At 38.1% G+C, this 25,772-nt stretch overlaps 4 protein-coding genes across 4 annotated transcripts; 1 reads left to right on the forward strand and 3 right to left on the reverse strand.

The window, feature by feature from the left end:
• The first annotated feature begins 1,072 nt into the window (after positions 1-1,072).
• On the forward strand, positions 1,073-4,366 carry LOC103327555 (Remorin family protein). The gene is made up of 5 exons (XM_008229886.2): positions 1,073-1,394; positions 1,523-2,099; positions 2,562-3,054; positions 3,131-3,212; positions 4,045-4,366. The coding sequence occupies exons 1-5, from the start codon at positions 1,338-1,340 to the stop codon at positions 4,261-4,263; spliced, it is 1,428 nt and encodes a 475-aa protein (XP_008228108.2). The 5' UTR covers positions 1,073-1,337; the 3' UTR covers positions 4,264-4,366.
• A 2,394-nt stretch (positions 4,367-6,760) lies between these two features.
• On the reverse strand, positions 6,761-11,760 carry ALAAT2 (alanine aminotransferase 2). The gene is made up of 15 exons (XM_008229885.2): positions 11,335-11,760; positions 10,662-10,712; positions 10,515-10,565; positions 10,345-10,410; positions 10,196-10,257; positions 9,868-9,946; positions 9,667-9,771; positions 9,443-9,553; positions 9,060-9,197; positions 8,849-8,923; positions 8,603-8,723; positions 8,348-8,502; positions 7,802-7,876; positions 7,461-7,664; positions 6,761-7,060 (listed from the first exon to the last, which is right to left on the reverse strand). The coding sequence occupies exons 1-15, from the start codon at positions 11,557-11,559 to the stop codon at positions 6,944-6,946; spliced, it is 1,635 nt and encodes a 544-aa protein (XP_008228107.2). The 5' UTR covers positions 11,560-11,760; the 3' UTR covers positions 6,761-6,943.
• Positions 11,761-12,221: 461 nt separating this feature from the next.
• Positions 12,222-15,428, reverse strand: PME1 (pectin methylesterase 1). Its single transcript, XM_008229884.2, is given in 3 exon segments — positions 12,222-13,187; positions 14,202-14,265; positions 14,267-15,428. Coding segments are annotated over 3 exon segments (1,764 nt in total). The 5' UTR covers positions 15,281-15,428; the 3' UTR covers positions 12,222-12,501.
• A 3,052-nt stretch (positions 15,429-18,480) lies between these two features.
• PME2 (pectin methylesterase 2) lies at positions 18,481-22,644 on the reverse strand. The gene is made up of 3 exons (XM_008229883.3): positions 21,955-22,644; positions 21,418-21,853; positions 18,481-19,324 (listed from the first exon to the last, which is right to left on the reverse strand). Exons 1-3 carry the CDS (start codon positions 22,588-22,590, stop codon positions 18,633-18,635), a joined length of 1,764 nt encoding a protein of 587 aa, XP_008228105.2. The 5' UTR covers positions 22,591-22,644; the 3' UTR covers positions 18,481-18,632.
• Between the last annotated feature and the right edge of the window lie 3,128 nt (positions 22,645-25,772).

Genomic DNA, 25,772 nt, shown 5'->3' on the forward strand with positions numbered 1-25,772 from the left:
CATTACAATCACTAAGTGTTCCACTAAGACAAATTGCAATGGGCAATGATTTCCCCACTCCTATTTTTCCACTTACACTAAAAAAGAAATCAAATTGCAATAATAGAGATTGTTAACACTAAGATAGATACGAGCATCACTTCACAAGAGTCTCTAAATTTTAGGTAAAATAGCTAGAAAGCCATTATAACAAACTACTTAAAAATAATTTTCTTTAGCAATGTTCTCTATTTTGGCTAATTTCTAATATTTTATTATTTCTCTGTGCTTCTCTCTAAATTAAAAATTCATTAAAAAAATCAAAAAGTAAGATGCGAGAAAGGGTTGTGTGCCTGGGGAGAGATAAGAGGAAGAAATGGAGCCCTCAATTTCTCTCTCCAAACTCAAATAGGGAGTTCTCCAAGTAGTGAGCCAAATAGCAAGTTTATTGGAGCTGCATTTTGCCCTCATTTTAGCCAAAATGGCTAAAAATAAGAGTATAGCAATTCTGTTTTAGATGCTCCCATATTATAGAGAACATGAATTGTGTGTATTTCTTGACATTAGCCAAATGTATAATGTGTTCTTGGTGTTCCACTTCTTGCAACAAACCAAAAGTCCTTACAATGTCCCCAATACAAGTTCTTGATACCCACCAAATTGTTATTGACTTGACTTTACATCCCTCTTACACTTGGATTGAAGGCCCAGCTGCCTTATAGGCCAAGACAGACAAATCTAGTGCGATCTATTTGCCTGGAATGAGACACCAAAATCCATTAGGAAAACCAAATGAAGATAATAGAGTAAGTCTAGAAAAGAAAAGATAAATGTAATATACACTTGCAATAGAGAGAGGGGATCAACAAAAACCAAACGAAGCTTCCCAAAAAGAAAGCAAAAGAAATAAACAATCAATTTATTAGCCAACTCTCTCTGCTCACGCTTGGGACTCATGAGTGGCTTTGTCCACTGCTCCCAAAGCTCCCTCTTCTTTTTATGAGGTACTCTTTCGTCCGCTTCCTAGTCTGCTTCTGTACAAGTACGACTAAATGTCACAGTAGTTTAGAGTAAGTCTAAATTTTGAAGAGAGAGCTAAGCTTTGCTTGCTGGCTAACCCCATGTGACTCAATTTTTCTAACAGTACTTTTTAGTATACCATTTTCGCAACTTGCGAGCAGTCAATGCTTTTTCTTCTGCTGAAGCTACTTCTCTGCTGCAACTTTTGCTCTCAGTCATTTTCTTATGACAAAAGTAAACAGTTTTATACCCGAATGGCGGAGATAGGCAAAGCACTTGTCCAAGATACTAAAAGCTAGCGACTCTACAAAAAGAACCATCCATACCCACAAGGCTCCATGGATCTCACAAGCCCCAGATGCTTTCAAGCTCCATCTTTTATCTCATCTAGTGGGGTAAAGATAACACATTTGGTTTTTCTGTTCTTTTGCTCTTTGGTTTTGTTTTTTGTGTGCTCAAATGGGTTTTAATTAGTCTTTGTTGTTTTCTGTCTTTCCTGTTGTTTTGGGTGTTTGTGATTCAGGAACCGCCATTAGAGGGCAGTACAAGCTTCTACGGGAAAAGTAAAACCAACCCATTTGCAGACACCTTCCCTGATCCTCTGTGCAAGCTTAATCTCAAAGAGACCTCTGAGTTTGTCAAGTCATTCCCAGTACCAAGCAATGCCAGCTCAGAAGGCAACAGAGGTTTTCTTGACACTTCAGCTCAGAGGAGGGAGGGAGTGAGCTCTGTCACACAGAGGAGATTGGAAGCTCCTCCTACACCTGGAAGACCTGTTTTCAGCTTCAGTGTTGGGAATTTTGCAAGAAAGAGCTTTCCTTCAAAGTGGGATGATGCAGAGAAGTGGCTCATCAGTACCTCTTGCCATGACTCTCCTGCTCACACCATAAAGCCATCAGCAGACTCCACTAAGATTGTTAATGCCAACCAAGGTGACAACTTTAAGCAACAAATGGAGGTGTTTGCTGAAAAAACAAGGGTCGCAGAGGAAAAAGTGTCAAAGACAGTCTCAAGCTTTCAACGCTGTGCCTCTTTGAACAATCATAACTCTGGCAAAGCTTTCAATAGGGTCTCAACCTCAACTGATGTACTTCTAAAAGGTACAATCTTTATTTGAACTTTAATCTTTAGTGGAACCTTGACCTGTTTGCTTTATGTATCCCGTTGCCCCCTTGTTGTGCCACTATCATCTTCCCCTCTCTTTTTTTCTTTAAAACTGATTATATTTTCAATTTTTCCTCTACCGTCTGATTATGGTCCCTGATTGTATTAAACAATGTAGAATCTAGTTTCCAATTTTGCATGTATTCGTTTGCTGTGTATCTTTCAAACACTGGGAAACACAACCATGATTCTAGTTTAATAAAGGCTCACTATCTTTTTAGTCTGCATCTCTTTATGCAAGAAACCTGTCTTTAGACCTTTTAGCTGAAACATTTACTGTTACATTGGAATTGCATCATTTTAATTATAACCCAAAATATTTTTCAAGTTGGAGCTAGACTTGCAATTCCAAGATAACATGATACCTACAACTGAAATTTGAGTTTTGTTTTGTGTAGATAAGTTTGTGGACGATATAGAACCAGTTTTGCCCAATTCCAGGTACTTAGAGCCAACCAAAGAAGGCTTTCTATTCAAAAACTCAGCTTGTGAAACCATGAAAGACGCAGGCACAGAAGAGGTTCATCATCTACAACATCGAGATGTTGGGACAGAGATGACGCCTCTTGGCAGTTCAACAACTTCAAGGTGCCACACACCATTCAAGTGCTCGTCGCCCGCGCGCCATAATACGCCTGCAAATCGGTCAGGGCCATTGGCTTTGGGGTACTTTAGCAGCACTAATAACACCATTGACATTGCCCAGTTGCAGGAGTGCCTTGGGACACAATATGATTCAACTGCATCGAATTGGAACTCAAGGGAAGAGGAGGAAGTGGAAATATCAAAGAGCTTGAGACATTTCGAAACAAGCCATCCATGCCGAGAAAGTATTTCTGAATCTAGAGCTGCTGCCTGGGAAGAGGATGAAAACAACAAATGCTGCCTTAGGTAATTGGATTACTAAGTTTGACCACATATTGTTTCAAATGATAGATTTGGTTTTAAATGCAGTTTGAATGTGCAGGTATCAGAGAGAAGAAGCCAAAATCCAAGCCTGGGTCAACCTCCAAAGTGCAAAAGCAGAAGCTCAGTCAAGAAAGCTTGAGGTACTTTTGTCATCTCTTTTTTTTTCCATGGTGGGCTCTTATCCCAGCAGGTTTTTGTTCTTTAACCAATTATTGCTTTTGCATGGCAATGGAAATGCAAGTACATAAACATGAGATTTATACTCTTTTTTTTATTCAAACATTATTCATAAGCCTGAACCGCCATGACCTAACAATCAATATAGAAGATTATCAGTCTTTTGATTTCAATTCATATTGCACATTTGCTGTTATGTCATCAAACACTTTAGTGTGATATATTTTGCTGAAGACACCTCATCTTATTTGCTGTGTTAAAATATTTAGAGCAGGAAACTAAGTGGCTGCATTGTCAAACCGCACGTGCTAGCAAACTGTATTTTATTGGTTCTGGTTGGAATGCTTGATGGAGCTTATTGTTGTCTTCCTCCTTGAGCCACCCGTCACTCTTGGACACCATTCTCCTTTTGTTTTCTAGACTGGACCACCTCTATTGAAGTGTCTTGCTTAATATTATATAATTTTTTACATACCAAACTCTCACAGAAATTAGAGAGAAAGCTATAAGTCTTCATCCTCACATTTTAATACTAGCAATCCCATGTGAAGTAGCAGCATTTAGAAATCCATGGGGAACTGGAGTATTTAATTGAGTTGGATACCAGTCATGCTTGGAAGCTTGGTTTTTTGTTCTTTAGTGGTTGATGATAAGAGCACTGTTTTGGTGTTTTCCGCTCTTCTTTTCACTTGAAATTTCTTTTGTAAAGCCAAATGGAGTTACCCACATGCATGCTTTTGTAGTTTGGCAGATACACGTTTGTTTATTTATTTATTTGTTTTTTTGGGGTTTTAGGTGAAAATACAGAAGATGAGATCAAACCTGGAGGAGAAGTTGATGAAGAGGATGACAATTGTGCATAGAAAAGCTGAGGAATGGAGAGCAACAGCAAGGCAGCAACACTCTGAACAAATTAACAAGGCCACAAACAATGCACAGAAGATGATAAATAGGCATAACCCACATTTTTCTGGCCACATTTCTTGCGGCTGCTTCCCTTGCAATACCCATTAACCAATCATGAAAAACAAAGAAGGAAAATTGCATAGAAAATGTTCCTTGCTGTGTACTTCTAACCTCATAATGAAACCAGAAAAAGAAACAGCAGTTATGGCAATTTTTTTCTCTTTCTGTTACAAGGGAATAAAAAAATGGAATTTACCTTTCACCAATCTCATCCATGTAACTAGAAGGTACATGACATGAAGTTTCAATCCAAAATACAAATTAAAACATGTTGATGCGAAAAAATGGTCGAACACTTTTTGGCAAGATGGATAGGCTACGAAACAAAGAAGGTTCTTTAATGCTTAAGTTAGTAACAAGTACAAAGTAAATAGTGATCTGGACAAAGTTATGGCTAATTAATCAAATGTCACAATTACCTTGTTTTGGGGACTAGTGCCCCTTAATGTGAGATTGTGGGCATCGCCTGAGGAGACGTCACGTGTCCTTGTGAAAAATCTCTAATGAAGCGTGATTTTTAGCCATGATCGGCAGGTTAGGTTGTCGAAGGCTCACAACCTGCCGATGGTATTTCGTGTGACGAAATAGATTGCCTAGATTTAGTAGGTCCATTGTGGGTCCCCAATTCCACATGTCATTTTTTGGTTGGCTAGTCAAATATGGTATAAACAAAATAAGATCTAAATTATTGAAGAATGTAAGTCTTATATCCGAAACTTGACTAAATAAAATAAGGAGTTGATTTCCCCACTCCCTTTTCTCCACTTACACTCCCTTTTATTTTTTAATACTTTTTAATCAATTTTGTTCTTTTTCTTTCCTATTCTATCCTTACCCTACATTAATTTTTTTTTTAATTGACTTTTATATTATTTCTTTTTCTTTATACTTAATTTTCCAACTTACACTCCATTTTCAATATTAAAGGGGAAAAAACACTTAATTTCTTACTCGATTAAAGGAAAAAAAATATTAAAATGAAGTGCAAGTTGGAAAATTAAGTATAAAGAAAAAGAACTAATATAAAAGTGAAGTAAAAAGAAATTAATGTAGGATAAGGGTAGAATAGGAAAGAGAGAGAACAAAATTGATTAAAAAGCAAAAGTGAGTGGAGAAAAGGAGAGTGGAAAAATCATATCTCATAAAATATAACATAAAATGAATGGTTCCACTATTAATATCACCGAAGCCTTTTGTGATAAAATCTCATATTTATTGGACTTTATAGGTGATTAAATTGAAGACAACATTAATATTGCTAATAGACCGTCTTTCTGCAATTTAACATAAATAAAAACCTGTATAAAAAAGATCACATGTGATTTCTTTCAGAGCAAACGTCTGAAGCCTGCAAAACAGTGCAAGCAGATCTGTCCCGTGCTTTCTCTGTTGTCTTTTTATCCCAGCATCTGAAACCCAACATTTTCTTTCCTCTTCTTGTTGTTGGAACTTGGAAACTGGAACTCGGGACCTACCCATCCGTCCATGCAGGAGTGATGAGGGCTTTACATGTGGCAGTGAAATTAATAGACTCATTTACTTCATGACCAGCTAAAAACAACAACAGCATGCTCTAAACAAGAAGAAAAGCATACTTTAGCAAGATAGATGTCCATAATTTGATAAAAGCTGCACTGTTTTGGCCAATACCGTTTATGTCTATATATCACCCCCCAACTATTATATCAACTTTTGAACATCAAAATGTGTCCAACAGTTGGCAAAACTTGGTCCTCCTCGTGTCACACTTGCAAAAGGCAGCGACTCTTAAAGTTCTTAGGGAAGTTTTTTGGGGGTAAACTTGTATGGGACTGTAGGTCGTATTTGTTGGACCACATGGAATCCATAATAGAGTCTGACTAAGATCAACACCAGAAAACAGTGGGGCATTATAATTTGAATGCAATGAGCAGAACCTCTGGAAAAGTCGTATAATGGTGGTAGAGACGTGTTCCATTTAATTGGTTTGTATAAAGGCTACTGAGTCAATAATAGCATTCATAGCCATAAGCAACCAAACCCATCCCACCCCCTCCCCGCCTCTCAAAAAAATAATTGCAGAAAACAACTCAACTTTAAGGATGTGATGTTCTTATTTTTATTTTGAATGCAAGCAACTTCAAAGTCATTTTCCACTCCCTGTGTGGCAAAGATTTGATGTTTTAATAAAATATGAGATGTTCTAAGCAACCCTTACTTTTGAAGATTGCGACCTAAGTGAATATAATCATGGAAGATGAAAGAGACCAGTCACCAACCACCACCCTTGGCCTTGGCTTTGAAAGCAATGTGTGGCCATGAGAAACTCTCTGAATCCATCCACAACTACATGGGCAACAGGAAATGTTACCTGGCCTGCCAAATTGCTTAAACCATGTAAAGTTGAAGCATTTCAAATTCCAAAAACTAAAAAGGACCAAAGTTTAATCCTTTTTATTTGTTGATATACTCGATGTCATTTGCAACCAATGCTTGGTAGAACAGGGTCAATTTTGAGGGTGGTGTAGCTGCTTAAATCCAAATCAAAAACAATTGCACAACTTGATGCCGTTCAAACCTAAAGCCTTGTAAGAAAAGATGTTATTCTCATCACATGTACTACGACTGTACCCAAACATGTTTATCCTCCACAAAAATAAAGGATCATAAAGGCTTCACACAAATGTTCGTCTCCATTAAATGAATGTCTACTACATCGCTTATCCTGAAAGACCAAACTGGGAATTTTCTAGTCGCGAAACTCGTCCATGAATGACTTGTGGAAGTCTGTCAGACGGGTGACGATGGCTGGAATTTTATCCTCTTGAGGCAATATTGTGCACCTAAAATGCCAGGTGCCAGGAACCTGTCACAGTGGATTGAAATGTAAACAATCTTCAGTTTAAAATAAAATTATGAAAAATCAAACCAAAAGTATGTCTCACACTATCTTACTGACGTTCACAGAATCTAAAACAACAAAATTAAGTATTTGTATACACTTCATATTTTTGTTTAACTAAATGTGATCCTATTCAATCACCAACTTTGAGGGGACCATATTTTTCATCCCTTAGCACACTAAAGATTTAAACATTCCACTGTTATGAATGTGGTTCACTTATCATTGCTGATTAGAATTATAGATGCCAAACAATTAATATTGTATGACCACTTGATCTGCTGCAAATTATTTCCAATTTAGGTCAACAACCATTTCCTGCAACACTAAGAAACAGTACCAGAAAGAATTAGATAAAACTAACCTGCCCAAAACCAGAACCAGGAACAACCACGATTCCTGTGGCATTGAGAAGGCGGCGACAGTAGAATGCATCTGGAGCTGTATTTGCTGCCTCTGCTGCTTTAATTGCCCTTTGAGGCAGGTTTATGCGGGGAAAGAGATACATTGCCCCTTCTGCTCTGTTGCATGTCACACCCTCTAAGTTGTTCAACGCATCTTCTAAAGTCTGTTTTAAAAAATACAATTAATAGAATAAAAAAAAATATGGGAGAAATGAAGCATAATCAGTTCTGCTATTAAGAAAGATCAACAGAAAATAATATCACGTTATTGTGTTACCATTTCATACTACTAAGTACCAACCTTTGCACGCCTTGCTAGGGATGACAGGATTCCATCTTTCTCTGCACAATACAATTCATAGGATTCATCTCCAACCTGCATTCAACCATGAAACTTCCTCCGTGGGAAAAATGATCCAGATGATAATATCAAAGAATATAAACTTATTCGATCTACCAATTTTAAGACCGAGTTTCCAAATCCTTATGCCCTGTGTAACGAAGTTAAGGGCAATAACAAAGAAAAATGTACTCCTCCAAAGCCCCAATTGTACACTAAAGGAAGCACTAATGAACATGGTCAAATCAATTCTGACTTAGATGTTTGAAAATTTATTAGTCCAACTAGCTAAAAAAGCCTCAAAACTATCACAAGTGAATGCCGACTGGTTTCAAACTAGAAGATGCCTGTTTCCACTTCTGAGATTCCAACATTTTAACCTACTGTCAAATCGCTTACTAGGTCCTACTTTAAGATACTTGAGCATGTTTGATCCTCAATTCTAAACCCATTGTAAATTTCTATGAAAAAAGTAAATACAACATTATTTAAAGAGAGAAAAATGACCTTTGGTGGACTCATGACAAGGCTTGCAAGAATTTGACCAGAGATGTTAGAACAAAGATTCACAGATGCCACTTTGTAGATTTGTTCCCTTACGTCAGGACTTATACCAGTTACTTCCATGTAACCGCCTCTTTTTCCACACTCCCCGTAGTACCCTACATCCAAAAAAGAAACAATGATAAATTGTCCCAAATTCATTGATTTTCATGAGCTATTCTCTTTCCATCATGACAGCATAAGAACCCAACAAATTACCTTTAGATACTGATTGAAATGATACCAAAGAAATATCCTTTTCGCCATATCCCATAGACCGGGATACGTTCTTGAATGAATGAAACTCCTTATCAGGTACATAAACATTTTCTTGATAAACCTGTATAAAATACACTGAAAATATTAGCCCATAAAGTACCTATAGAAGTTTCTGATTACAATTACAATGCTCCAACAATGTTGCAAAGTAATTGAAGTTAATTATCCAAAGAACAATCCGTCTACCTCATCTGCCAGCAAAACAAGACCTTCTTGCTTGCAGAATTCCACAATCTGCCGCTGGTTGTCCTCAGCAAGCACCTGCAGACAAGATACCAAAACACTCAACCAATGACTATTCTAGATTAAACACAAGCTTCTCTTCCAATAGCAACCCCTTGAGAAAACTCTTTTATCGACAAAGATTTTGAAGGTCAAAAAGCAATTCATAACTCACCTGCCCTGTTGGGTTGCCTGGATTTATAACAACCAAGGCCCTTGGGTTGATACCCTTGGACCTTGCGTCCTCCAATTGCTTCTTCAACTCAGAAGTTTCCAATCCCCACCCTGATGCCTCATCAAGGAAGTAAGGAACCTGCATACATCAGATTTGAATGTTCTTACAACGTTAAATGGTATATAAAAGAGAATTATTTTCCAACTTCTAGTTTCTGGCAGTCATGTAACGTCCTTTTTTTAAATAATCAGGCAATTCACTATTCAGTTCAATAAAAACTCGAGCTTTATCCAATAACAAGTTAGTGCTCGAGTATAAATGCCAAACATTTTATATTTATTGACATTGAGCATTTGAATAAATCTCTTAAAATCCAGACATACCAGTGTACCACCGTGGAGGGCAATTGAAGCAGAGTACAAAGGGTATTGAGGAATGGGACAAAGAATCCCATCCTGCTCTGAGCTTATCAGCAATTGCATCATCATATGGACCTGGCAAGAGAGAAATGGGCATGATGTGTTATGAGTGGTGCGAGGTGCAACTTAACATATTCGGGAACATTGGGACGTCACTAAAATTGAACAGAATGGAAGTCAGGACATACCGCAGGGCTTGCACCATCTGTTAAGAAAATATCATTTGGATCAGCAGGATATCCGTCACGAGCTTCAATTCCAGCAGCAATTGTATCACGTAAACCCTTGATACCCTGATGCCAAAGTGGGCGAAGAGGGGCAGTGAGTCATATGTCATATCACTTATGAGTTCTGCATAAGTTTTACAAATTTCTGTATGGGATCATTACCTGACTATGACTGTATGCACCAGTTGCTCTTCCAGGAATTTGATCTAGAATCTGCCATGCCCGCTCTATTGCATCTGCACTGCAACAGGTAACAAAGATATCCACATAAAGATAAGATTTAACTTCTAGGAAGACTTTTCTATGGATTCCTAGAGGATTGTAAGGCAGCCTAAAATATTTGACCTTATATGTTATACATGCCAAATGATATAATGGCAAATTTTTTATGTTCACAATCCAATTAAACCAGTCACATTATCTTCAGATGGATTTTAATCGCAGTTCATCTAAGAATCAGCCAAGCAGATTGCATAAAAATTTCCAATACCTGAATAGACCCTGTGTTTCGCTTTTGTCCAAGATGGATGGATGGTCACATAATGCAAGAACCTGACACAATGATTATAACAATTAAGGATTGCATGAGATGCTGTAGCATTATTTGATATCTACCATGTAGTCCAACAATAAACCAACCTCTCGGAAAAAGGTTATTGGATGCTGACCAAGAGACTGGGGATTTCCAATGTTGCAGTAAAGTATCTGTATAACATATAATTGAAAGTGAGTACCCAAGTGACAATGCCCTAAAAACTAGAGAGTCAATATGGAAAGCAGTAACTCATCAAAGGAGAAAGAAAACACACCTCATCAAAGGGATGAGAGCCTGGATTAGCCAGTAATTCTTCTTGTAACCTCTGTGACAGGAGGATATTACAAAGGAGATTATGATAAAAATAAGAGAAATTACTTCACTGAGATTCAGGCATTAAATTTTCGATATAGTCATGTACCTGGGCAAGGGTGACAATTTCACCTCGGACAGCATATTCACATTTCAAAATCTGTAAGACACAGAAAGTTAGTAGTGCGGAGTGAGCTGGCCAATGAATGATAAATGGAATAGAAGATGTCCACAATTACTAGTATTTGACAGTGAGAAATAAAAACTAGAGGAACGAACCAATTAACTTACAAATTCTACAAATAAATCAAAATCAAAGTAGTCCAATCAGAATGACCCAAATATGAGTGATCAGTCAGATGAATTTATCCAAAAAAAGAACTCGGGTCAAAAATAAAGAGTCAGTGATGTCACAATTCCTGGCTACTTGTGTGGGTTGAAATAAAAATAGAAAAATAAATAAAAATCAACCACACCATACAACCCATCAATCTTTCCTTTGCTTTTGGGAAAACATGAAAACTAAAGCCAAAGAAAGGAACTACTTTGCATTAAATCCCAGGAGACAAAACAACAAACAAATCAAAGCAGCCCAGATGCAGAAACATCAAATCAAACACCTTTGACCATCTACACGGACAATCAAACAGTGAACAGATTATCAAATATACATAAAAATAAACAGGAATAAGCAGAAAAACAGCAATAATAAATAGGAATAAGCAGAAAAACAGCAAAGATAAACAAAATAACAAAAACCCAACTCAGGAAAAAGCACAAACCTTGGGATTTATGTTCTGAAGAGTGACAGGGAGTTTGGAAGCAGAGGGGTCAGCCATGGAAGAAGTAGAAGGAGGAGGGAAATCTAGGACTGGAGTAGAGGAAGACAAGAAACGTGGGAGAGAAGAAGAAAGCGAGGAGCTTGGGTGATGTGGACAAAGAATATGCTTTTGCTGAAAAGAACGGATGAGAAGGCTTCTGAGTCTGCCGCTTGCGAATTTCCGCATTCTGGGACTGTTTTTATACGCAAAGCAGTGAGATTTTATACGTGTGAAGATATCACAATGTGATGTGATGCAAAGGGCAAGTAATTTCTGGGCACAATCTTCAACGAATGCCCCCTACTTTGTTGTTTGGTGTTTACTTGCCCACGCTTTGACTTCGCCCACGGAACATGACCACCTGCTTATATTATATTTTCACCATGCCTATTTGTCTTTGGTTTTTTACTTTCCTTTTGCAGCTCTGGATATATCCAGATTACAGCAGGGTTATTATGGGGAAATTGCATTTTCTATGATTTTTTATTTTTTTGGGTCTATGTATGGCCATTAGGTTAGGACATGACTTGTGATCCCCCTTTTGTTTGTTTGTTTTGGTTGATAAGTTTAGTTTTGGTTAAAATAAAAATTAACTTTTGTACCAAGCAATGTAAATATCCACAAACTTATTCACCAAGAAAAGGTAATAATATACCCAACAACTTAAGATCAGAGTCCTGCAAGGAAAAAGAGAGATTCGTAACCATTCCCACATGACCACCTACCTATCCTCTTTTGTCACCCCCGCATCAAATCTTTTTAAGTTGTTCATCTAACTCCTCATGTGCACTAACTTTCTCATTGAAAACAACTGATTTTCTAGATGCTGAAATGAGAGAGAACAAGAATTTACTCTGCAAACTATGTTCAACTCATTCATGATCAGAACTTTTGACGTATTTTTAAGTGTGACAAAAAGAATTTAAGTACATGATTTTTCCAGGGGGAATTGGAAAAGAAGGGTGAAAGAGAACGGGACACACACAAACGTGCCACAGATTTGTGTCATGCAGGCTACCAACTGAAATGTTACAAAGAGAAAATATTAAAGCATTCTTTCTAGACGATTTTAATTTCTGAACAATTTCATTATAGCTATGCCTCAACCCAGTCTTTTGATTTCTTGGATCACAAGGATGAGTCAAAATCCACATTAGCTGCTGGCAACCAATCACCGCCTTGGATCAATGACTCCACCGTGAACTTGGCTGCGTCCGTATCTGTCAGAGAAGGCTTATAACCAGCCCATTTAACCCTTTGATCCACACTTGATCCAGGCCCACTGTTTTGGTACTCTGCATAATATATAGTGTTGGGCGGTTCAACATTGGAAACCCATTCTATCCAGCCCTTTGGGTTCAAGAATGACCCAATATCAGACTGCATGAAGACTGTAGTGGAAAACTCTTTCCAAGGCCTACCCAGATATGTTGGAGCCGTGAGATTAGCAGCATCTAGAGCAGAGATTTTGCACTTTTGGATTGACATGCCAGTGTTCTGATTTGGGTCCTTTTTGCCTTGAGCTGTGATGGTGTTGAACTGGTTTGACATAGGCTGCCTCGGCATAATGTTACAGTTCTGGAATACCACAGCAGCATTGCCAAAAATGAAGTCTATGGTGCCAATGATGTCGCATTCGCGATAGAATTGTCGATTGGAATGTGCATAGAGGGTGTCTTGGTAACCAGAAAAGGAGCATTTGTAGTATACCGAGAGGTCGGAGCCAGAGCGGAATGCTACTGCTTGGTGCTTTGCTGGTCCTGCAGAGTTGATAAACCCCATGTCTTTTGCAATGAAGCCTTTTCCTGCTACGGCTGGTGATCCAATAGGTAGTCACAGTAAGAATTCAAATACTTGATATGTAAGCTTGAATGTTAAAAAGTTCTAACAGTTTGAATCAAAACAAAAGTCTCTGAGTCTGAGAACTTGAAATCTAACACAATTACTTCTGTACCAAACTTCCCTTCTTCTTTTTTTCTCTCTACAATGGAAGGAATTAAGTGCTATGCAACATGAGCGCATGACATGCAAATATTCATCAACATAACATAAAATCAGGCAATCAATAAGAAAAAGTCAGCTCATCCACCACATGCGTCATGCAGGATAGAGGACAACACTTGCATTTCGGGTCAAGCAGGCCTTTGCTATACTTAACTTGTAATGTACATTAAATATGGAACAAATGGGTCAACCATATAAACAAGAAGCAATATATAAAGCATAATCCAGACATGCACATGGTGGGGACATCAACCGTCCACACATCACCCAGATATCCAATCTATTTTAATGGTATTCAAAGCAGCATTGATCTTTTCATAGAAATAAAAAATAAAAAGAACAAAACAATAACAGCAGTAGAAGAAGAGGATATCTAATTTTTAGGTGAGAGTTAACATTAAGATGCATAAACCATGTGGCTGGTTACTAATTAACCCTATCATACCAATATCATCAAATTCAGAAAGGCAACTTGGTGTCTAATGTCTATGGTTTCCTTCCTAGCTCCAACCTGAAGGTTTCACATGGCACATTCCCACATGGGATTTCCTTCAGTTCTCTCTACAGGGAAAGAAACTAAGATGAATTGGTAACCAACAACAGCCATGTTAAAATGGCTTGATACTTGGAAGACAGCCTAGCTAACTAGTGTTCTAGTGTTTCTGATACGCATAAAATGCCTTTGTCTCTCCTCACTGCTAGTGTCATTGTTCTATATCACAGCAAGAATGAAATCAAACTGAAATGAACAATAAATGACAGAACAAATTAAAAAACCAAATTAACAGAAGATCAAATTGAAGGTGGTAAGTAAGAATTGTTACCAAAAGTGGCTGTGGAGAAGGTGGGGGTGCCATCCACAAAGTTCAAGCTGCCATTAACAATGGTTCTTATCCTTGCCATCTCCAACCATCATCACATTCCACTTGCTCTTGTCCATCAACACATTCTCATTATAAACCCCTTCCTTCACATGAATCACAAACCTGGTTGTGCTCTTCTTGGGCACAGCCTCCACAGCCTCTTTAATCGTCTTGAAGAGCCCAGTCCCATCCTTGGCCACAATCACTTGCGCAGCAGTCACGTTGTTGTCCTCCAGCAGCCTCCTATCTCCAGGGCCAACCCAACCCGGAAAACCCATCTCGGATCCTCCAACACCGAGCAACCTCCTGTGCACGGGAATGTTCAAATTCGTCAGCAGACCCAGAATTTTAGCCACAATGGCCAAGCTGTTGCTGGAGAATTCAGTCGAATTCTGCATCGCGACCTTGAATTCCTGAACAAGGGTTGAGTTGAGATCTTGCAGAGAGTCCAAACAAGTCTCTTGGTCAGTCAAGGTAGTGCTGAGCCAGGTCTTGAGGTCGTCGATTTTGGCAGCGGACAGTAGCTTCTCGCCCTGGTTCACATCCATGGAGGACAGCGAGTCGTTGAGCCGGTCAACTACATCTTCAAATAGGCTCTCGCATACGCTCAGAGTTCCATTCAGACGGGTGTCATTAGCAGCTTGCCGTCTGAATTTGGAAGGCAACCCAGCAAGCTTCGAGGCCGCGTTAATGGCGACGTGCAGAGAGAGCTTGAAAATCACTTCTGGGTCGGTGGTGTTCGAGGTCTCGAGCGAAGAGATGCTCGAGAAACACGAATTCGGGTACTGGGTCACGTCGCAAACGGCCTTGAGTGAAGCGGATGGAGTCAACTCAGTCGTGGGGGCCGAGTTGGGAGTGGGAGACGACGAGTTGCTCCGCTTGTGTATCAATACTCCGGCGACGGCGCCGATGATCACCGCCAACAGAACAATGGTGGAGACAGTGAGGATGATGACACGCTTGCGTGCCTTCCGCCGGAAGGCTTGTTCTTCGAGCTCGTCCACTTTGCCATAGCCCTTGAAGGACTTCATAGAGTCCATTTTTGCTGTCCTTCTTCTTCTTCTGTGTTTTGCTCTGCGTTTGGTTTGATGGGTTTTGCTCAAGGAAGCTGAGATTTGGGGATGCTTTTGGACAAAGTGTGGGTGTGTTGAGATGTTTTTGGTTCCCCCTTTTATAAAAGTGAGGCAAAATAGAGAGATGGAAAAGACCTTTCCTTGATGCTTCTTGCTTAAGAATTTTAATTAATTATATATTTGATTGTGATCCATGATGTTTTTTCCAATAAACAATGTAATCTTTGCTTTAAATTGCCCCTTGGAATCAGTTCAATCAATATTTGTTCATTGGGTTAAATATCTTCGAGCACTGAATTTTACATGAAATTTTAATTTAGTCACCTAAAAAAAGTATTTAGCCAAATTAATCATCAATGGACTATCAATTTACCTAAAAAATTTATCAAAATCCAAATCAAAAGTGACAACAAAATATTTAATCATTGTTTACTTGATTGTGTTAAACTCAATTGGTATTGCCATTGGACAGATGGGCATTCCTATCTATACATATAGATAGGAACTTGGGTGACCATTGCTATTGGAGAATGTAATTCCTTTTACCTATGCACCTAATCCGTTACCATCTGTACAACCTATCTATATTTTCAACCAGGACATAATTATTTATGAGTGAATCAAATATAATACACGTATCTAATATTCGACCTATCTAAATTATGTATATTTTTACTTTCTAAATTGTATGAGGTTTTCTTCTTTTTTCCAAAAAAAACATCATTAGATTAAATTACTACTAAAGAGTCGGTAAGAATATAATTCAAAAACTAAGAGTCGGCTTTATATAATAAAATTATACACACGAATCCTCACAAAGCATGGAAATGAATTTGCATGTACTACGTTTATTAACTCATTCTTTCTGTTTGTCTCCTCGCAATTGTGGGAATTAACTTGCCTATTTACGTAATGAGAGAGATCAAAATGAGAAGTAAGAAATACGGGACAAGGAAGTCTATTTCCACGAGAGATTGTTAAGTTTATTAGTTAGCTAAAGTTAGAATAACTTTATGGTTTTATTATTTCTTAGGATGAAGATCATGATTTGATCGGATGGGAAATCTGATATGATCACAATTGATTTACCATTTCCAGAAGGTGTTTACATTGAAAGCCAGTAATCACGGTTCATTAAAAAAAAGATTATGAGCCAAATTAGAAGGGCAAATCAATTTTGAGTTATTATTTGAATATTTTGGATGAATGGACGGTGGAGATGGAGTTGAATTGATAAGCATATGTTGCACTGGGCATACACGGTTTTAGTGAGAGACTGTAGGTAGATGATGAGGATGGATCCAGCTGGACATAATTTGGTTTATTTTTTGTTTTTGGTCAAATATAATTAGCTCAAAATTTCACGTAATCTCCTACCTATGAAACAACAACCAGCTGCCAAATGGACCAATCAAAATCAAATCAAATTGTTAAATGGGTTCTGCTGTTTCTGCTGCCTCAACACCACCAGGCAAAACGAGTGAACCCCATTGAACTTATTCTTCGTTCATTCCCATGTACCACAACATGTCATGCATACACTATTTTTTTTTTAATGCAAAAAATTAAAGAAAGGGGTTTTATTTTTATTTTTATTTTGATCACAAGTTCAGAAATATATTATATGGTGTAGACATTTTCAACTAGTACCAACATGAGAGGCTCTGCATTTCATAATTGGTATTGGGAAGCCGTTGCAATATGGTAGTACATCTTTTGTTCTGTTTTATTCATCGAACGATCATTTCCATTCTATTTCAAACATACCAAAAGTTTACAATGACGCATTTATTTTGTCAAACGAGAGATTCCTGATTTCAAATCTCATAAATGGAAAATTTTGAATAGACATCGTTTTCTAGAACATTTTGAAACAACAATCTGAACATGTCTTGCCTTGGCTTGCCACATATTAGCACAAACACTGCTAGCTTGAGACATTAACACTTGGCAATTTATTTGTTCCTTTTCAATTGGACTCATTCTCAATTTCCTTTCCTCTTCCCCTCTTTTTGTTGTTTTTTCTTCCCCTATTTTCTTTTTGGGTGGGGGATAGTGGCATATTACTAATATACGGCAATGCCATGTGCTGATGTGAAAGGCCACACATAACACTTGAAGCCGGCAATTGCTCCACTAGGCCCAGTTTCTACATTTCAAATTCCAGTAATCTGATCTGACCCTTTTCCTTTTCTTTTCAAACAAACGACATGTTTTCCCGTTGACAATTTTATTTTTCTAAATGATGGTACAAGAAAAGATAAACCAAAACGGCTAAAAGGCCCAAAACAAAACAAAGCTCTAGTGCTAGAAGACGGCTGAAACTTGGCAGCGGCTTATGTGACGACGACTCGACTTGCGAACTCTTCTAACGTTGAGAAGAGATATACCATTAATCAATCCGAACAAACAAAAATTACAAAAGATGCTTGCCAAATACCAATAAGTGCACACTTTTACAAAAATGACAAATTGGATGCTTGGCAATTATTTCTCCCCATGTAGTAAGTTGGACAATGAAACGGACAAGCTGGCCAGTGCAAATGCTTGAGTCTGGAGGAATACGCAAGCTTCTACAGACCCTCCCAAAAACCTTCAGATATTATGTGATGTGAAAGGTTGGGATTCTTAAAACAGTAGTATTTATTCCCCTTGTGTTGTTGCACCAAATCCATGTGCACGCCCATCAAATTCACAATGTGAAACCCTAAACTATAACCAAAAGTCTAGCCCATGAGCAACTCAATTTGCCTAATGAGGCACCATGGGACTGCATAGCCCAAATGGTTTATTTGGACTGGAATGTACGACATGTTAGCCGATTTGGTTCGACTTTGACCACAATAAAAATCAACAGTCCAGAATTAATTTAAATTGTAATGATTTGGTTCAGTTACGATCTTTGAGCTTATATAAATCGGGCCTAAATTAAGCATTATCGGTCACGTGTATAAAAAAGATTGGGCTTGTGCCTAAATTGCCCAAACCAAACCGTCCAATATTGTTTCAGTTTAGATCAATTTCTTACGTGGTTTTTTTAAAATCAAACCGAATCAAACTGTTCTATTATAACTAACTATAATTTTGAAGACAATGTCAATCCAATCCAAATTGTATCAACCCCAATATAAATCTACATCAAGAACTTTGCACAACATTGCTCATAATTTCTTGGCAACATATAAGATGCTCTTATTAATTACTAACATATGGAGTTGAAGTGATGCTACAATCAAGGCCGGACAACACACTCAACCAACACCAGCTTAGCTACAATTACAAGAATACAGCACCCAACTAAAACATGCTTAATAATTAATTACAAACCAAGAGAAAATGGGAAACCAGTTGAACTCAACCAGCTACCACCAGCAATGAAGCTGCCAGGTGTGAAAGTCTGAGCCTCAGTGGCACTTGTAATTACCTTAAAGCCCTTCCAGGTCACCCTTTTTGAAGTCCCAGCACCAGCCCCAGTGTTAGCATACTCTCCATAAAACAATGTGTCGAGGGCAAATGTGCCACTCCACTCATGCCACCCAGCTGGGTCGATTATATCACTTATGCTAGATTGCATGATCACAGTCCTTGAATATTCCTTCCATGGCCTCCCCAAGAATGTTTTGAAGCTGCCCTTTACAGCTTGCAGGTCAGAAGTGGCTCCAATTCTGGATTTTTGGATCACAATGCCGGTGTTTTGGTTTGGGTCGGTTCGGCCCTGGGCTGTCACCATGTTTTTCTGGCCCGAATTGGGTTTCCTTGCATGGATGTCACAGTTTTGTAGCACAACAGCAGCATTGCCAAAAATGAAATCAACTGTTCCTGCTACTAAGCAGCCTTCGAAAAATTGGCGATTCGAGTGAACGTAGAGTGAGTCTTGGTATGCAAGAATGTCAACGCGGTAGAATGCTGAGAGATCAGACCCGACTCTCAGGGCAACAGCTTGGTGCTTTGATGGACCAGCTGTGTTTTGGAAGGTTATGTCCCGGGCTAGGAATTTTTCCCCAACCGCAGCTGCAAACATAAAGAATTATTCGTAAACGAGTCTAATTCAGATATCTGATGTGTTATGTTGTCACACTATTAGATTAACGGTTTCCAAACAAATTAATGAAACCCATGTGCTCCATTTAATCTGTGAACATAATCTAGCAACGTGGATGAGTGGCGTGCAAAAGAAAGAAAATCTGTGGTCTGATTTAATGGCTGACAATTGCTCTGGTAAATGGGGACAGCAATCATCAATGACTCAGCTAGAAAACAAGCAAACAGCCAAAACAAGTACATGGACCTGGAGCGTGCATGCATGTGTTTTCAAAGGTTGAAACAATCAAAAACAGCTCTCAGCACCCCAAAAATAAGAAAAAGAAAAAGATAATATAGACAAAGGAGAAAAAGCAAGATAATGCAAAATGATACGACTAGTTTCTACAACCATGACACATGTGCCCCATGTGAAAATAAATAAATTTTTCAGCTGGTGTCACATCCAACATTATCTATATTTCTCCAAATTCGAAAAGGATTGTTTCTTTTAAAAAATAACTCTTTTTTTAAGTAGTAAAATTGAAAAGGAGGGTGTCAATAGTATAACTCGGTTGGTTTAGTTCTTTCACCTGCACTTATATAAGAAGAGGTTCGAAATCTCGAGACACCCAATGAATATTTGTGTAAATTCTCCTCCCCAATTGCTTATATTTCAAAAAAGAAATTAAAAGGCTCGGGTGAAGGGTCACTTGGGTGACAGATGGTGGCTTGTGCTGATGTCCACACGAAACAGAGACAGGTTAAGTGATCAGTCAAAGATTATGGCCTAAAATTGAGTGTCGGTGAGTTAGCTAACATTAATTTGAGTTTGAAGCCTTAATTTAGGACTTAAATTCACCATGATTGATGGAAGCAACATTTAAAAAAAACAAAGTAGAAGGAAGCATCTGAGAAGGATCCTACTAGGAGGATATGCGAACAAAAAAATGAGACAAAATGTCTTGGGTTAGATTTATTTATTAAAAAGAGACTAAAAGGGCATGAAAAAGTCATATTAAGCACAAAAAGTTGAAAGAGAAAGGGGCCTGGGCCTAGATGTGAACCACACAAACCATGCATCAAATACAGACATAGACATGACGAGAGAAACATTTCAAATTGCAGCAAATGACATATATCTGAAATTTAGAAACCTATTTTAGGAGAAATTATTTCTTTCTTTTTTTCGTTCTTTTTGTTTATGAACCTAACAAAAACATTATTATTAAAAAAAAAACCAACGAATGAATGGAAACTAGCTGGACGACACGACAAAAACATCAGTCTATCTGTTTCCTCATTTTCATTAACACCACACAATTCTCAAGAAGTACATCTAACAAGTTCATATCTATCAAGTTTATTTGAGGAAAGAGAGGTTACAATACAAGTTAGTCTAGGATCTGCAACGGTAACCATAATGTTAGTAAGAGATAAGGCTTCTCCTTGCAATAACGATTAGTTTTGGTTTTGGTTTAATGACTGGCTATACTTTTTTTATCTTTTATATCGAGGTACCCTTCAAGGTAGGGACCCATCCCTGTCGGGTGAACCCCGGCCCCACAATGTGAGTGCTAGTAAATCAGGAACTCGCACAACAACAATGGGATTCGAATAGCTGACCTTTGAGTTTACAGTTGGCCCTAACTCGTCCTTGTAACCATTGTGATACACCCCTGGTTATACTATTAAGGCAAAGTTGGAAGCTTCTACTTACTATGTGAGGTCGCTCAAGTTAAATGCATGGACGATACACATTGGGTGATATTAGATAAGATGTCAAAATGTGATCATCCAACTCGAAATTAATGCTCCCAAACCGATGTTATATCAAGTCTAAAAATTTGTAGGTCATATTTTGAGAAATAGATGCATTTTGAAGTGAACAACCACCTTGCTTGATTTATGGTAGGCAGAAAATGCAATGATTTATGCAAAGTCCTACATGACATAACATATCATCTATGGAGCTCTATCCCACACCCTGTCACCCACGCTATGCAAATATATGTTGAAGAAATCAAAAACATAAAATAAATAAAAATAGTTAGGAACATTCAAAATTCAAAATTTTGACTTACCAACTGTGGCAGAATTGAAAGTTGTGCTGCCATCCACCACGTTTCTACTTGCAGTGATGATAGTGCTGGTCCTCCCGTCTCCCAAAAACATGATGTTGGTCTTTTTCTTAGGCACATCCACATTTTCTCTGTACACCCCTGCCTTTATTCTGATCACATATCTAGTGCTGCTCTTCTCAGGGGCAGCAGCCACCGCTTCTGACACCGTCTTGTAATTCCCGCTGCCGTCTGCTGCCACCACCACGTTGGGCGTCACAGTCGACGACTGCAACAGCCGCCTGTCCGCCACCGACAGCCACTCCGGCCACCCCTTCTCTTCCACCACTTCCTCCTTGAGCTTCCGGTTCACATTCATTTTGCTGGCATTTGCAATATCATTATCTGTCATGTTCCTGATCATAGCCAATGCATTGCTGCATAGTTGTTCTACGTGTACCTGTATCATTATTAGATTAATTTAGACTATCGCTTCTACAATTTTTTTTTCCGAAAAAAAAAAAACACAGAAATAATATTGAAGGATGGATCATGATGTACCTGCCCCTTCTCCAAAACTTTGCGAACTTTTTTGTCAGCGTCGTCATGAGAGAACCCATCAAGGCAAGTCTCCTGGTTGGTAATGGCGGAGCTGATGAGAGTCTTGAGGTCATCAGCATACTGAGTCAAAGACTTCTTCTTATTAGGGTACTCATGGAGATCTGCAACAGCAGCATGGAGCTCATCGAGGGTCTCATCAATGTTCTCCAAGCAGTCATGGAGAGCAACCTTCTCGCGCTTCGTGAGCTTCTTTCTGAACTTCAAAAGCTTCTTGACAGCGAAGAAATTGTGCTCCACGGCTGTGGTCGTGATGTTCAAGGACAATTCTATGACATCCTTCTGGCTCGAAACTTTCTTGGCGGCTCCGGGGGCGGCGAGCGTGGAGAAGCAGAGGTCAGGGTAGAGGGTGGAGCTGCATGAGCTTTTAAGTATAGCGTGGGAGGCGGCGGAGGCCTCGCTGTCATCGCCGGAGTTTTTGTTTTGGGACTTTACTCCGGTGGCAATGCCGATTAGAGCGCCAACTAGTAGGATTGCTGCGACAAGGGCTATGAAGAGTTGCTTCTTGTTTTTCTTGGAGATGGATATTTGTTTGCCTGAATCAGACATTTTGGCCAAGAAGTCTTTGATTCTGGTCATTTTGGAGAGAATGGGATGATTGGGGAAGAGGAAGAGATGGGTTTGGATGGAGTTGGGAAGGGAGGAGGGGGGTTGTTTTTATATATAATGAGTGAAGTTTGAGTGGTAGCTTGCTCTGGTGTTAGAATGTGTCCTTTGCCAGTAGGATATACCTTTCACATTTTCCTATGTGGGTTAGAAATCCCCTTACTTACAATGAATACTTGTATTAACTTTCCTCTCCTATCAACTTGCAGATCTGAGGGGAGAATCTTTTCGCAGTCAAACTCTTTCCTCTTTCATATTTTGTTCATTGTCATTCATCATTATTACGAAGTGGATAAAATACATTTTCTTTTGGGTCCCTTTATTTTGGGTCCATAGAGATAACCACAGTTAATTTTATTTTGGGAATTTCGTTTCTGTAAGCTATGCAACTCTTCTTCCTCGTAAGTCAGTCTTCGGGCCCTACTTTTTTGCGCTTAAAGGCAAACTGGGACGATGAGGGTGAACAAGGTGGGTGGGGGAGGGAACGGTGGCTGGGTTGTTACAGGGGAATGGTGGCTTAGGGTTGTTGGAGATGGGTCGGGAAGGAAGGAGAGAGAAGGAGAGAGTTTTTTAATTTAATTTATTTATTATTTTACTTTATTATTTTGTTTTAAAAAGATTTAAAAGTAAAAATTAACTATGGTTATCTCGTGCTCATCTTGGTTTGGTAAGGCCCTGCCTAGAAGTAGAAAGTGGTACGACAAAAGATTATGATGAAATGTAAAATCTTGTGCTTATTCGGCTACTATTCCTTAATGAGAATTATAGCATACTACGGTAGTATAGTCAAGTAGTATATTTTGTACACGTGCTATAATATAGATAGACGGTATTGTTTATTTTCTCCTTTTTTAGAGAATGATATCATTATATTATAACACGTGTACAAGATGTACCACGTGATCATACTACCGTAGCATTTTGTAATCGATACAATAATTATTATGAAAAACTGCTTGCCTAAACTGCAACAATTGGACATGGTGTTATTCTCACGCAATATTTTTTTAGTTGCTGAAAAATAAAATTGATTTAGTAATGTAGGGTAAGATACGAAACTTTCTCCTTTTCTACAGTGAATTTTTTATATGTACTTTTTTTCCCTCTTTTGATTGGCATAAATTCCGCGATACTTGAGTTGAGGACAACTAAGCTCTTTTTTTTCTCTTCATGATTTGCCATGACCTTTCTTTCTTTATGGAGCTTTTGATGGCAAACAATGTATAAAGCTCCAAATGCTAAAGAGCAATTAGAGATTAGAGATGCCAATGACTAGGCCAGCCAGGCCCCCTATTTGTATGCTCTTTAACACGTGATATATGCTAAAAGATAACTATGATCAAGAATGAAGAAAAGGACTGTTCATCAACTTTTTTTTTTCTTTCTTTTTCCCAAAACCCAAAACCCAAAACATTTTATTACTTTTATTTTATCCATGGTATCAAAATCTAACTCGATGAAGGTCGGGCTGCTTTTCATGAGCCCTCCTTTAGAACTACCGATTTTGAGAAAATTTTCTTATTTCTTCACTTGTTATATTCTTCTTGCGTAACGACAATACGTCTAAATTTTGTTGATCCCATTAGCTTAAGTTATGAAATGATTAATAAAAAGCCCTCTACAGTATCCATGTTTGATCAAAGGTAAACTTTCAACGTTACAATAAAGCACATCAACAAGACATCAAAAGTATCAATCTCTAGAGAGCAACAAATAACATGTTAAAACGGACAAAAGCCGTACTAAAACTACTAGGCTACATACCCAACATAACCTAAATCCTAAAGCAACCTATGAGTCTAAACGAACCCTATCATCACCACCCGAAGAAGTGCTGTCACGGCCACACCCTCCATTGCATCCAAAAAAGATTTAGAAAAACCATAATTCAGCGATCTACATGGTTACACAGTATCCATGTTGTCCTAGTATTAAAAGTTGTGTACTCGAATCATCACAAATCATAATCACGTCGTGTTTTATTTTTAATGATAGCTAAGCACCCTGATCATAATCTTTGTTTAATGTGTGAAAAAACGCATGATGTTTAAGCTTGATCAGTGTAGTGTAGTTAACAATTTGCCAAGGGGTGTGTCGGCAAGGAACCAAAGAGAACTTTGCATTATTATATGAAATTGTAGTTCGAGTACATTTCACTATCTTATACCAAAAAACTGAGACAACTACGTAAATATGAAAAAGACAAATATACTTTTTTTTTATAAAAATTTTCATAGATTTAAAGGCAATATATATACGAATTGAAAAAATACTAAATTATTTATACGGATAATAACTCTAAGATAAGTGAATGTTTAATTTTAAAATAAAACGGAACCAATTTTTGGAATTGAAATAAATTCCTGTTATGTAATAATAATATTGTAAGTTGTAGTGCAATAAGAAACAAATAAGTTTGATAAAATAACAATTTTAATCAGGCCTAATTTTGACCAATAGTTTTAGTTTCCTACAAATTATATACATGTAATAGATGCATGTGATATGACAGTTACATATACAGTGTCATATCTTCCATTTCGGGGATTCAGATGCTGGAAGAAATCTAATATAATATCATTAAAAAATTTAGTTGGTTAATGATTTTTGAGTTGAGTGATAGCTTCTAAGTCGAGTTAATTAACAATTGTTTATTTTTGTTTGTACTTCATCATTTGTGAAATATATAAATCATGAACGTTTATATCTCCTTTTATGGTTTAAGTGTTTTAGAGCAACTCCACTCATTTGACCCTTGTCATGGCAATGGGTGGCAAGGGGGGGTTAGGACAGTCTAACGTCATCAACCCTCAGGCTCCAGCTCGGGCGAAACTGGCCTTTGAGCCAGCTCGTCTTCATAGGTCTCACTCCCAGCTCGGGCTTGGGCTCTTTGCTGGAATGGCTCTTAGTCCTCGCATAAAAAGTCATACATTGAAAAATTAACAAAATAAATACAATATATTATGAGTGGTTCCATTACTTATTTCACCGAAGCTTTTTGTGATAAAATCTCACATCTACTGGCCTTTATATGTGGTTAAATTGAGAACAATATCGGTATTACTAGTAGTGAGGAAATCAATAGACTTAAAAAATTTAAATTGTTTGATGGTGGAATTGAACTCCTCAAATAAGCTTCTTACTCTAAACTCCTT

The sequence above is a fragment of the Prunus mume genome, linkage group LG4 (genome assembly GCF_029339155.1).
Source record: "Prunus mume cultivar Tortuosa linkage group LG4, ASM2933915v1, whole genome shotgun sequence".
NCBI classification, from domain to species: domain Eukaryota; kingdom Viridiplantae; phylum Streptophyta; class Magnoliopsida; order Rosales; family Rosaceae; genus Prunus; species Prunus mume.